The sequence below is a fragment of the Geotrypetes seraphini genome, chromosome 1, assembly GCF_902459505.1.
Source record: "Geotrypetes seraphini chromosome 1, aGeoSer1.1, whole genome shotgun sequence".
Classification (NCBI taxonomy): domain Eukaryota; kingdom Metazoa; phylum Chordata; class Amphibia; order Gymnophiona; family Dermophiidae; genus Geotrypetes; species Geotrypetes seraphini.
In genome coordinates this window covers 237973873-237988600 of record NC_047084.1, presented here as the reverse complement: position 1 = coordinate 237988600, position 14728 = coordinate 237973873, and the positions used below count along the sequence as shown (strand labels likewise).

General features: G+C 43.0%; 1 protein-coding gene across 1 annotated transcript in view; it reads right to left on the bottom strand.

The window, feature by feature from the left end:
• The window catches only part of SEPSECS (Sep (O-phosphoserine) tRNA:Sec (selenocysteine) tRNA synthase), a 57216-nt gene that overhangs the window by 36336 nt on the left and 6152 nt on the right, over positions 1-14728 (bottom strand). The window contains exons 3-5 of the mRNA XM_033948265.1: positions 10906-11024; positions 10431-10589; positions 7596-7749 (exon numbers count right to left, since the gene is read on the bottom strand). Of these exons, the coding sequence (XP_033804156.1) occupies positions 7596-7749; positions 10431-10589; positions 10906-11024 (432 nt within the window). The remainder of the gene's footprint in view (positions 1-7595; positions 7750-10430; positions 10590-10905; positions 11025-14728) is intronic.

Sequence of the window (14728 nt, the reverse complement as noted above, 5' to 3'; positions counted from 1 at the left end):
CAAGAGGGGCATATCAACCAGGACGCGGGAAGTCATCATGCCGCTGTATCGAGCGATGGTGCGCCCACATCTGGAATACTGCGTTCAATATTGGTAGCCGCACCTCAAGAAGGACATGGCAGTTCTTGAGAGAGTCCAAAGGAGGGCAACGAAACTGGTAAGAGGGCTGGAAAACTGCCCATATGCCGAGAGGCTGGATAAACTGGGGCTCTTCTCTCTGGAAAAGAGGAGGCTCAGGGGGGATATGATAGAGACCTTCAAAATACTTAGGGGCATAGAGAGGGTGGACAGGGACAGGTTCTTCAGACTAAAAGGGACGACAGGTACGAGGGGGCACTCAGAGAAACTGAAGGGAGATAGGTTCAAATCAAATGCAAGGAAGTTTTTCTTCACCCAAAGGGTCGTGGACAAATGGAATGCGCTCCCGGAGGAAGTGATCCGGCAGAGTACAGTACAGGGATTCAAACAGGGATTGGACAGATTCCTGAGGGAAAAGGGGATCGTGGGGTACTGAGGGAGGTGCTGGGGTGTTGCATAAGTATAGATAGCTCACCAGGTCGTGCAGGTGCAAGGCCGGAGGGTTAGGACATTGATGGGAAGATAGGACTTCGATGAGAAACCTAGGGGGCAAGGGGGCCCCTTCTGGTGATTAAGGCAGGTCATGACCTGTTGGGCCGCCGCGGGGGCGGACTGCTGGGCGGGATGGACCTCTGGTCTGACCCGGCAGAGGCACTGCTTATGTTCTTATGTCCTTTTGCCTGCTTAGCCTAACCATTAATCTGTTTTGTGCACTACAGTGATGCTAACTTTTCTTGTACAAAATTTCAGTAAAGCAAAGTCTAAGCAAATAAATAAAAAGATGACGATCACCTGACTTTTTTCCTACATGGCTTAAAGAGAGGTGGGGGAGGGAAAGAGGATGTGATTTGATATTCTGCCTTTCTGTGGTTACAATCAAAGTAGAAACATTATATAAAGGTACTTATTTTTGTACCTGGGGCAATGGAGGGTTAGATGACTAGTAGTCGCAGGGAGCTGCAGTGGGAATCAACCCGGTTTCTCTAGTTCTCAAGCCATTGCACTAACCATTAATCTAATCCCTCCTGATATTTTAATTTTGATGTAATTTTACTGAGAAACATTTAGTATTAGTGTTATGTCTATAGCTTGATTATGTGGGAGATGTAGAAACAGAAGGGCCTGACGATTTACTGCAATATAGTATTATTTTAGTACTGTGATATGTTAAAGTTCTGTTTTTTAACAGTCATATCTGTTATACAAGCTGTCTGTTGTAATATTATTTATGTTTTTAATGGAAATCACTTAGATTTAAGTAGTCAATAAATCTGCAGACAATCAGACAAATAGTTCGACAACGAACTACTCCAACTCAAAAGACAATGCAGACGACTAGAAAGAGAATGGAGGAAAAACAACCAAGAACACACAAAAACAGCCTGGAGAAAACTAAACAATACAAAAAATAACAAACTAAAAGAAAGGCATACTACACAAATCAGATAGGATCAGAAATCCAAGATACTAAAAAACTATTCAAATTAATAAAGGAACTCACAGACACCAAATCCTACCTGGCTACCAACAACACCCTCTCCTTCCATTAGCCACCCAACTAGCAGAATTCTTTACATACAAAGTCGCAATAGCCAGGAACGCCTTTTCTGGAACCCCTATCCACCTGTACGAGATCACACTCCTCCTCCTCCCCCCCCCTCCCCGGAAAAGAATCCTGTGCAGTGAACAAAACCTGGTTCGTCCTGAACAAACTCTACAAAAAATACAGCCATGCAGCATGCGACGGCAACCACTGCCCCCATACCTGTTAAAAACCTCCAGCATGAAATTCCGCACTCACCTCATGCAGTGGATACAATCCATGCTCACAGAGGGCCAATTCCCACAAGATCTCAATGAAATTATCATCATCCCTATTTTGAAAGACCCATAGGGAGCAACATACCAATCTTCCAACTAAAGACCAATAGCCTCAATACCTCTGTATGTCAAGCTTATGAAAGGCAAAACATCTCACTGACTACTTAAGAATCCCACAACATACTATACCCCTCATAATCAGGCTTCAGGATCAACTACAGCACAGGACACTACTAGGCTCTCTCCTGGACACAGCCCAATACCTGAGCAAAGGCAAAAAAATGCTAATCATGCAACTAGATCTCACCGCAGCATTTAATCTGGTTGATCACGACATACTACTACAATTATTGCAAACAATAAGAATCACAGAAAGGGTTCACACATGGTTCCAAGGATTCCTACAATCCAGCAACTACAGGGTAAAAAACAAAGAAAAATCAGAATCCTAGTACAACCCCCTGTGGCGTACCTCAAGGATCCCCACAATCCCCAACATGCTTCAATCTCTACATAGCCTCACTCAGAACCTGCTTGGATCAAGTAAACATAACATCATACAGCTACGCAGATGACATCACCATCCTCCTTCCCTTCGACCAACCAACCCCCACCACAACAGACTCACTACACAAAACATTAGAAACAGTGACACAATGGATGAAAGACCACAAACTAAAGTTAAACCCAGACAAAACAAAAATCCTACTTCTCAAAAACACCAAAGCCCAAACCATAACAAACTTAGAAATAAACTCCATATCATACACCTTACAACCCCACCTAAAACTATTAGGAGTGATGCTAGAACCAGGGATCTCAAAGTCCCTTCTTGAGGGCCGCAATCCAGTCGGGTTTTCAGGATTTCCCCAATGAATATGCATTGAAAGCAGAGCATGCACACAGATCTCATGCATATTCATTGGGTAAATCCTGAAAACATGACTGGATTGCGGCCCTCAACGAGGGACCTTGAGACCCCTGTGCTAGACAGAGGCTGTACCATGCAATTACAAATCAACAAAACAGTCCAGAAAGCCTTCACAATCATGTGTAACCTAAGACATATCTGAAAATGCTTCAATAAAACACATTTCAGACTCTTAGACTACTGCAACATACTATACCTACCCTGTCTCACGATAAAACAACTACAAACAGTGCAAAACACAGCCCTCAGACTGATCTACTCGCTGAAGTAGTATGACCACATCACAGCTGCCTACCTAGACACACACTGGCTCCCAGTACAAGCATGAATACTTTTCAAATTCTACTGCATGCTTTTCAAAGCCCTAAATGGCAATGGACCAGCCTACTTGACAGTGGCTTACCTAGCATATGTAAACCAACACTTTCAATTGATGACTACTATAATTGTAGGACAAAGTAGTAATAAAGTTTTTGCAGGAAAATCTATGTGAGACAAGTATTCTAAATTTACTCAAAAAGAAGGAAAAAGCCTCAGAAAAAGGCCCTCCCACCGCCACAAAGGTGGATATCGAGGTGGTTGGACGGTAACCTCACAGGCAAAACCTTCATTGATATAAGTTATTTGAGCAAAAAACTTGTGCTTCACATATATAAATTTATAGATAGAGGAAAAACCCCTTATCTTCAACTGATCGGCACACCTGACTACTTAAGAATCCCATACATTGGTTTACATACATTGGTTTTCAATATATCTGTGTTTCTATAGCTATTACCTAGCATATGTGACACCTGGGGCCCATCATTTTTTGACACCCCCCCATCTGTATGAAAAACATGATTTTTAGTAACAATCCACACGTCACACATGAGTACCTAGGAAAAGGCAACATCTTACATACTGCAGTGAGCAGTACATCAATACACCCATTGTAAAACTAAACAAGCCAGACTAGTACATATCAATCCTGTAGCCAATCCTAACAGAAAATCATGTATTTTGAATACACAGAACACAGAAAACACCTTCGCCTAGTATGGAATATATAATCACAAACTAACCCCTCCCCCTTTTACAAAACTGTAGTGTGGTTTTTAGCCATGGTGGTAACAGCTCTAACGCTCATAGAATTCTGAGCATCAGAGCTGCTACCACCACGGCTGGCGCTAAAAAACGCTCCACAGTTTTGTAAAAGGGGGGATAAAATAGAAATACATAGACAAAGGTTAAATTGAACCAGCAAGAAGCTGTACTCTGCTTACAATGCAACACCACAGAAACAGTGACATGTCTCCTAAAGCAATAAATAAATAAATATAAATTTTTTTTTCTACCTTTGTCTTCTCTGGTTTCTGCTTTCCTCATCTTCTTGTTACTCTCTTCCTTCCATCCACTGTCTGCCATCTCTCTGCCCCTATATGGCATCTTCTCTCCTTCTATGCCCCTTGCAGAAACTGTATGTCTTCCCCTTCCATCTCTCCTTTCACCCCAATTGGTTTGGCCGGCTGTGCCCCCCCTAGGGCGTGCACTCGAGGTAGTCCGCCACCCCCCCTTGATACGCCACTGCTACTTGAACAATCGCCTAATTCAGAACAACTCATCCAGACCAAAGAGAACACAGACACCCTTCACTCACCCCTCAATTAAGGGCATACAGCAAAAGAAAATGCACGACGGGCTACTCGCCATGCAAGCAGCAAAACCAGACAGTCACCTCTCCAATTTTCTGATCTCAGTATCAAACTACAAAACCTTAAGAAGAGAAATAAAATCCATGTTATTCAGGAAATTTATCAAGACAAGCTCATGACATAACTGATTACCTCAATCTATCTCCAGACCCTAAACGTTCTAACCAAATAGCTATCTTGTAATCTTTTGGATATGACCAGAATCTTCTCTTTTTGTAATCCGCCTAGAACAGCAAGGAATTGGCAGAATAAAATACACCAATGTAATGTAAATAAATAAACTATCTGACCTAATTTTCCTATGCTAAACAAAATGCATTTTCCATAGGTATTAGAACTAGGGATGCTGCAAAATACTCTAAGGGTGCAGACTTCTATTATACATGGGTCCAAAACAGTATTTCAATTCTGCTGGAATTTTCCAAAAATTAACTCTGAAAAACAGATTAACATTCTTGCTTTTTGTATTGTAACAATTTTTATTGAGCACTGCACCATAATATAATCAAAGAAATGAACAAAAACATAATAAGACAACATATTACAGTACAAGAAAGATTCATATCTGTGCTAATGTACAAAATGCCAGTATGGTCCATATGTAATATAAGATTGCATAGATCCCACTAGAACCTGGGAAGCCCAACAAAAAGAGCTCTGGGGAGCCAACCAAGGGCTGCCCCAATATCCGCCTGATATATGCCCCAGCCCTCTTCCAAACAGCTTGAATACTCGGGCAGAGCCAAAAAGCATGGGAAAAAATGGCCTCTTCCAAATAACACTTCAAACAAAGTTGGGGCCTGGAGGAAATCCATCTTATGCATCTGGGATGGCATCACGTATGCTCTGTGAATTACTCGAAAAGCACACTCCCTTAAAAGAACACTGTGGAAAGTCTCTTGATACTTGCCCCAATGTCTCAAGTGGACATCGGGATTCCCAAGTCTTGTTCCCAACGCTGTCTCAATATACAGAACTCAAGTTCCATAGGTACTTAATGCCCTGTGGGTCCCTGAAATGGATATCTTATCAGGAGACACCAAATCAAATAATTTCCGCATTTTGTCTCCCAAGTGGAAACCTATGGTGTCTTTATCCAACGAAAGATAATAATGTTTGAGTTGACAGAGGGCATAAACATTCTTGCTTTCTGATATTGAACATTAGCTGTTTCTGCTTTCTCTACTGGCTTTACAATTAGGAAGACTGCTAACAGAATATGGGAGGGGACCTAGTTGGCAAATTAGATATAGGCACTTATACACAAAGGAAATGGAAAAGCCTGAATCAGCTCATGGGTGCAGGTAGAAGACGACAATACCGTAATAGAACTTTAATGTCATTTGGACATATATAGAGAAAGCTGGCTATTCAGTTTGATGTGACGCCGTGTTTGCCTATAGCTGGTAATGGGGACTTTATCCCTGGCATGAGTCCTGGATCTATCACTGTGGTCCAAGAAGGGTTTGTTCTATCTGTCTCAAGTTTTACAGCCTGAGGGTACGCTTCAGTCATTTCAGATGTTACGAGACTCCCTTACTCTGGTGGCTGAGGACTGGTTCTCTTATAGACAATTGCAACATTATGTTCATTCTCTCCCTGGCTCAGCTTTGTCTGAGGAGATTCAGGAGAAACTGTCAGAATCTTTTTGTTTGACTGCACAGGTGCCCATACCCTTGCGTTTTCATCACCGATTTCTACAGGAGCTAGCTGGCGACTTGGACTATGATACTCTGGCAACCACATGGACCCAGGATTTACAGTTGCAAATTTCTGCGGTCATGTTGAAGCAGAGTGTCCCGCTGGGGGCCAAACTGTGGAAAAGGAAAGGTACTATAAATTTTTGGTTCGGGCTTATTTTGCATCTGTTAGAACAGGGATCTCAAAGTCCCTCCTTGAGGGCCACAATCCAGTCGGGTTTTCAGGATTTCCCCAATGAATATGCATTAAATCGATGTACATGCACTGCTTTCAATGCATATTCATTGGGGAAATCCTGAAAACCCGACTGGATTGCGGCCCTCAAGGAGGGACTTTGAGATCCCTGTGTTAGAGCCTACAAAGCGCACATCAGCTCTATGGACAGTTGCCCTAAGTGTGCGGCCCCCAGAGCTATCTTGGGCCCTATGTTCTGGTTATGCCCAGACATTCAGGCTTATTGGAAACGCATTTGCCTGCACATTAAGTCTATATGGAATTGCACTTGGGTACCCACGGACACTTTTCTTTTTTGATTAAAACTCTCCTTGGTCCCTGTTTGACCAGGTGCTGCTGCATTTGTACAAAAAGCTATCTTTATGGGACTCAAAACTATTCTTCAGTGCTGGTTGTCTCCGCACACTCCCACGGTGTCACACTGGCAGACCTAGATGATCCAGCTGGCAGGGTGTGAGCGCCAGGCTATTGCTGATATGGACTCTAAGCATGGCTCCTTCTATCTCCGATGCTGGTTACCCTTCTATTCTACTTTTGACACCCACTGTACACAGTAGACTACTGAACTAACCTATATGGCATGCTTATTTTATGCTGGACTTAGGAGTAGCTATTCTCTTAGGTGGGTGGGTGGTGGGGGAGGTTGTTTCGTATATATACTTATTGATTGATTGTTCTCTTTTTGTGTATTTTCTTTCAAAACTAATAAATAGATTTAAACATATATAGAGAGAGCAGTGGTAAAACAGGATTGAGGGATTGCGACAGCTGATATTCATTTACATATGGGAATTGATATGCTCATTTACACATAGGGCTCCTTTTACTAAGGTGCGCTAGCGGTTTTAGCGTGCGTTACAATATTGCACGTGCTAAACACTAACGCCTCCATAGAGCTTGCATTAGTATTTTTTTTAGCGTGCACTAAAAATGCTAGCGCACCTTAGTAAAAGGAGCTCATAGTTGCTCAATGCTCATAACAAACTCCGTAGTTCAAATGGAACCTAAGGATTCCCCCACTCCTTAACGACTGGCTCTGTATCAAAGACTACTTTTATTCACACACATGTTAAAATTTGACATATGTGCTTGAGCCATATATAGCCATTATGCAATTTGAGAAGACATGTACTTACCTGTCAGGCACTCTAGGAGCAAAACAAGATGTTGTGGAATGAATACAGAGAATGTTCTCAGGCCCGAGCTCCTGGATTTTTGCCTCCATTGTCAAGAGATCTGTACGTAACTCATCTCCTTCTAACACATTCTCAATCACCACAGGCTCAAAACCTAGGGTCACCCAACAAAATTAAACATTTATTATCCTTTAAAAGAGCTCAATTTTGTTGGCTAAAAACATTAAACAAATGCATATATTTACCTTTGAATAGGTTACTGAATATGCAGTACTGCTCAATTTGCTTTGAAATGGCTGATAGTTTCTAGTTCAAGTACAATTTTTAAGGGACTGAAAATATTTTAACTTCTACAAACTAATGACAAAGATTATATCAGCAAACTATCAGGATTAGGAACCTAAAGTTGAGTGGCTCTGATCATTCAGAAATAGGGTTGCCAACTTTTAGAAAGAGAAAAACCCATCACTTGCCCCTCCCTCTTGCCCTTCTTCACTCTATCCCAGTCCTGAACCTTGGACCATGTCTTCTACAATGCATGGTCTACTGATGGGCATACTTATATCTGAAATAATGAAAGTCTTGATTTTCACTGGTAAAAAAGCACAATTACTTACCGTATATACTCAAATATAAACCAAGATTTTGGGGCCACAAAAATGGGGGTCTTTGTTTATAGTCGAGTCTACACTTGAGTACTTCTCTAACAAAAAAATAAAAATTTAAACCTACCAGGGGTCTGGCTGTGAGAAACTGAGTCGCAGATCTGGGGCAGGCCCAAAATGTGAGGCAGGCAGTTAATTCCTCCCAGCGGCAGCCCTGGTGGTTGTCCATGCTATTTGCTGACTGCCAGGAGGAAGGGGGAGTGAGGAGTCAGTGGCGCGTCTGGATTGCAATGAGCCCTGCCTATGGTCCCGGTCCCGCTAAACCGGCTAGCAATGAAGAAGCTAGACGCTGCGGGGGCCTTTCCTCTTGCCAAGTCACTATAGGTTCTGCCAGTCTCAATACTGTTACTTCCTGATTTTGAGGGGCGGGATCGAGACCTCCTCTGACTGGACCCCCATCTCTTGCACATGGCTATGCTGAGAGGGAAAAGCGCTCTTAGAGAGAAAACCCCTGGCACAACCAGGGTCCCAAGAAATCATTGCAGCCACTATAATTCAAATACACTTTTGTACATCATACTGATAAATTCTAGAGCAAAACCCTGTCCCAGGCTGCCCATAGGACCCCTTCAGGCATGCCTGTGAACCTTTCTGGAGTTTGACAGCAGATGCACGGCTATACTTTGCCAGGGACATATTTTCTCCATTTCCCAGTTCTGACTTGGATTTCATACCTGGCACTAGAGCCATCTGGGATCCCATACCCCCAGAGGGACTAGGGGAGGCTAAGCCAATGGCTCCAGTCCCCCTTCACATGTTGTGCGCCACATGGGACACAGAAAGCCCTTGGGCAACCATCCAGCGCAAATCTCGCATGAATCTAACATATCTTGGCCTGAGGAGTCATCTAGCACAATTTTGTGCAAAATTGAAGTTGTTTTGAGGCACACAGAGGCTTTTATTTCAAAATCGAGAAATTCAAGACAGCCACAGCAGCAGCGATTTTGGTGCTAAAACTGGCCCATGTGAGCTGAGGACCCCAAAAATTTTAAAATTAGAATTTAAGGGTTGGAGGACCCTGTCCCTAGCCACAAAAACCATAAAAATCAATTTTAGAGATACCCCTCATCCCCCCCCCTCAATTTTGTGTCATAGGCTCTTCAGCCTATAATCACTATGCCATGCTGTGCTGGTAACTGCATAGGCTGGGAGCTCCAACCAGGGAGAAAGGAAGGACTTCTGCCTCAGACATACCTGGAAAGCAGATAGTTTGTTTCTTCAGATTGTTCCACAGTCCCTCGACTTGACTGGGACATCAACCCCCACCAGAACCAGCGTGAGAATGTGGGGAGGAAAAGTAGTCAGCCCTAATCCTGGCTAAAAATCTCCACGGAGCTACTAAGCTTGTGCTAAAGCCCTCTGCGGACAAAATGGAGGGAGCCTTGCTCCCAAGGGAACGGTCCCTGAGCTGGCCAAGCAGGTGCCCTGCAAATCAGGCTGCAAGCTGCCCCTTGGCTGCAGACTACTATCCTTAGAGTCTGCTTCTTTCTGCAGCCAAAGATGTCCCAGAACCAGGAGCCTGTGCAGCACCAAAAAGCCTCGCAACCAGATAATAAAATTCAAAATTAAAGAAAAATAAACATGAGCAAAAGAGACAGACTCCTACCATCTCGCGTGAAGAGAGAGAAACTGAGGAACTGCAGTACACCTCAGAATGAAGGGAGGCGGAACAGAAAATGTAAATGAGGCTCTCTATACAGGATCTTGCAACCAGGGATCAACAACTCAAGTGTTCAAGAATGATGTACCTATTGCACTAGAAACCAGATTGTGGGCAAGTGTGGGGCACCAATACCAAAGTTGACTTGGGGCACCACAGTGCCTTGAGCCAGTCCTGCGTTCTTCCTATTGTCTGCTTTTTAGCACAGAGATCCTTTCTCCACTCCTAATTTATTCAGAATATTTTGCAAGATCTTAAACTAATCATAGAGCCATGGACAAGAGAGGAAAAGATGGGGGAATCTTCTATTCAAGGTCATTCCCAACTTGTAAATGTTTATTGTATTCTGTTATTCCTCATAAAATAATCTCAGTAAAAGCAAATAAGTGTTCTGAGGTCAATGAGAACCATATCTGAAAGTGTGATATAAGCTTTACTGATCCACTAAGAGTGCTGCTAGAACTCTTATACGAGAAGAACATTCTACTTCACAACAAGCTTCTATTTTACCTGCTGTTATCATTGATTTAAAACAGGACTTCTGGTCTATCCTTGGCCAAAGAATGAATTTTGCTTTTGGTCTCTTGTGTCTCAATGTTAAGAAGCAAAGGGTCAGGCTCATACCAGTTGCCATGGGAACCACAAAGCAGCTTGCCACAGTTCGAACACCTAAACACAAAAATGTGTTAATACATAAAAAGGATTCTAATTATGTGTACTAATTTATTAAAATTATCCCTTTTACACAGTTTAACCCCATTACTTTTCTCAAGCATTTAAAGAAAACAATTTAAATACCAGAAAGCATAGCTATGATTTATGAGAGCAGTCCTGCTAATAATTATTGCTATTTTATACTTTTTCAACAATTTTATGATTGTTGCTGTGACTATTATGTTTTTGGTTTAGGTTTTATGTTTGGATTTTTTTATTCCTGCCAGTCAAGATAGAAATATTTTTTTAAATAAAAACAAAATACACATACCTGCCAGTTTAATTATGTTCAACACTACTGAATTTGTTAATTTATTCAAAAGGCTAGAACCTGCAGCCTTGGGTTGAACAGCAGAAATATCACCTGACCTTCCAATCCCATGTATCAACCTGTACAAAAAAAAATCACAGGGAGATTTAACATTGTACGACATGAAACAATGTGTCCCTCCATCTAATCAGGTACACAATGATATCAGTTCAAACCCCTTATGTAGTCACATACTGTGGCTATTTGGCCAAATCAAGAAGCAACATCAGGCAAAATCCCAAAACCAGGAAACACCAAATATGGTTATATACATATATTGATATATAATCTAATCTAAAATTTGGATTTCTATACCGGGTCATCACCTAAAAGGAGCTCGACTCGGTTAACAAAATAGCTGTAACATAAAGGCATCATGAAAAGGGAAAAGTAAAATAAGAACTCAGAATAAAAAGTATTAAAGTATGTTTATTTCCTTGGAGTGTTTGTTCATGTACCACAAAATAAGACATCCAAAATCTTTACAAGTTGTATTATATGTCTATGTTCAAATGTGTTTATTTTCAAAACTATTACGTCTCTGTCCACTTCTTCCATCTATAAAGGAAGCCTGTATATCACACCAATATAAATACACTAGACTTTAAGCCCATTACATTAATGGGTGCTAGAATATATGTCTGTCTGTCTTTCTTTCTGTCTGTCTCTCTACCTCCTGCTGTATTTCTCTCTCCCTGGCCCCCTTTCACTGACTCTCTTTCTGTCCCTCTTCCTGCTCCTGTGTCTTTCTTCCTTTCTTTCTGTCTCCCTCCCTCCCACTGTCTGTCTGTCTTTCTTTCTAAAAAAATAAGTTTTTTACTGGACCAACATAATTCATTTCTAGCTATCTTTGCAGAATTAATGTTCCCTTCCTTAGATTAAATAGATTCAGCAGATCAAAGAAAAATGAGATTGCCTGAATCTACAATGGTTGTGTCAATAAGATAAGGGAAGGCAGAGGGTAAATGTATTACAGTAATAAGGTGATGACATTCAAAATAAAATTATATCTGGTAGTGAGTTTTTTTAAAAAAGCATGTCTCTTTAAAATCCTTTCATGTTAGTATTGAAGGGGACTTTATTGGGGATGGGGGTGTAGGAGCAGGAAACAAGGTTTGATATGTTAACTTCCTCCAGCTACTTTGTACTTCTAGGTCAGTAGGAACTGGCCCTGAGATCTGGTGCCATAAACTACCCACAATTACCTGTGAATTTTCCCATACCCTATATGCTTAGTGTAATCACTGCAGCAACAGCCCTAGCTTGAAGATAAGCATCAGTGGATGAGTGTGTAGTGGTTAAAGCTACAGTCTCAGCACCCCGAGGTTGTGGGTTCAAACACTGCGCTGCTCTTTGTGGATCTTGGGCAAGTCACTTATCCCCCCCACTGTCCCAGGTACATTAGATAGATTGTGAGCCCATCGGAACACACAGGGAAAATGCTTGCAGTACCTGTATGCAAACCACTTTGAGTGTGGTTGTAAAACTACAAAAGGCAGTCTCTCATACCAGTCCCAATCCCTTTCTGAAACCATGCAATCATGGGACCCAATCTGGTTACTAGGTTACCACCCTTAAGCAATGACAACTCCAGCCTCCCCATGTTGTGAACACAAGCACTCCAGCATCTTCCGCTAGCCCACAGAAAACATGAAGCAGGGACATTCCATATGTTAAGTGTACAGTGTTTCTACTAATTCACCAAGCCAGCCCTAGTACCAAAGAGTATCATTTTAAACTTCAAGGGGTCAATGTTCAAAGCACTTTAACTAGCCAAAAACAGCTCCTGGCTGGTTAAGTTGCTTGTTTGAGGCTAATTGGTCACATTCGCCAGCACTTAACCAGTTAGTGTCACCGAAAACATCCAGTTAGTGACCAACATGAAATCAGCTATTTTAGGGGGCAGTCAACACTTGGCCAGTTTATTTATTTATTCACTTTTTTAGCCTGTCCTCCCAAAGGAGCCCAGAACGGATTACAAAGTACATCCATAATAAGTTAAGTGCCAACCGGCCACAGTAACTGCATAAATAGGACCACAAAGTCAGTCCTATATTTATGTAGTTTGCCTTAGCCAGTTAAGTGCTGTGTATCACTTAACTAGCTTTGTTTTCACTGGCTCCAAATACCTGGAAATTCAATGCTGAAGCCCGGACATAGCTCAGCATTGAATTTTCAGGGATAACACTGGTGGCTGTCAGCATCTGCTGAATATAGGGCCCCAAATGTTTTCAATTTCTCTTTTTAGTATCCTGATACTAAGGGGTCCTTTTATCAAGCTGCGGTAGGGGTTTAACGCGCGTAATACCGCGTGTTAAACCGCCTGCCGGGCTAGCCACTAACGCCTGCACTGAGCAGGCGTTAGATTTTTAGCCGGCCGCGTGGGTTAGCGCGTGATGAAACGTCCAACGCGTTAACCCCGCTAGCGCAGCTTGATAAAAGGACCCCTAAGATCACTGGTGAATACATGGAAACAAAAGGTTTGTAAATACTGCATGCAAATTTGTTTATGTAGCAGCACAATCACTTTGGTTTTATTTTGTAGTAACACTGTACAGTACTACCAAACCATTTTTTTTTTTTGGGGGGGGGGTCACAAAGTATTTAACTACAGCTGGTTCTTAATGTTTAAGTTTTTAAAGGGGAGAAAGAGGCATCCCAATAGCTCTGTTAACTCTGCAGGCCCAGAGGCATAGCATCATGCTACACTATTTATTTAGAGCAGAGGTTCTCAACACATGGTACGCATACCTCAGGGGGTGTACGCACCATTGACAGGGGGTACGCAACGATGTAAGTCTCCCACCCTCCTTCTGCCATCACATATTTTATCACCATGGTCTTCTCTCCCCAACCCTCCCGGACTAGCAGTGGCAGCTCACTGTGCTCTTAACTTCCCCACACAGCTGCTGCTAGCATTACTTTAGCCATTCCTTCAGGCAGCTTTGGGGCCTTTGCTAGTGGCCTGCCTCCAATGATGCAACTTCCTCTTTCCTCGCAGGTGGCCGGCCTCAAAAAGGCCCCTAGGCTGCTTGATGGAATCGCTTTCCAGGCCCTGACAGCCCTCTCAATCCCACAATTCTCCCCCCCCCCCCCCCCGGGCCTACCAAGGTACCTGGTGGTCCAGTGTGGGTCTTTGTGGAAGGAGTGTGGCTCTCTGACTCCTCTGTATCTCTCGCATCTGCTTGTGGCATTTCCTGTAGTACCATGAGCTGCCGAGAGAGGTCGCGGCAGCCATTTTAGAAGCCAACCGTGAGAAGCAACAGGATCGCGCTCCTGTCACCAAGACTCCCACTGGATCACCAGGTACCTCGTTAAGCCCGGGGAGAATTTTGAGGTTAGGAGCGAGATTAAAGGGTCGGAGCCTAGAGAGGGGAGAGAACCTTGGCCTTGGGTTAGGGGAGGGGCAGGAGTGGGAGAAAGGGATGAGAAGTGCAGTGGCCTTTGAGAGGTTGGAGGGGAAAGAGATGTCAGACTAGTGGAAGGGGGAGGGAAGGAGAGAAAGATGGCAGACTGTGGAAGGGGGGAAGAAAGGAGAGAGATGTTGGACCACTCGGAGGAGGGAAGGAAGGAGAGAGATGTCAGACCACGGAATGGAAGAGAAGGAGCGGAGACACAGAGATACCAGACTGCAGGAAGGAGAGATGCCAGACTGTGGGAAGGGGGAAAGGAAGGAGAGAGATGTTGGACCACTGAGAGGAGGGATGGAAGGGAAGGGGCATAATGTGAAAACTTTTTATTACACTGCTTCGGCAGGACAAGTGCTCCCCTCATGCAATTGGCA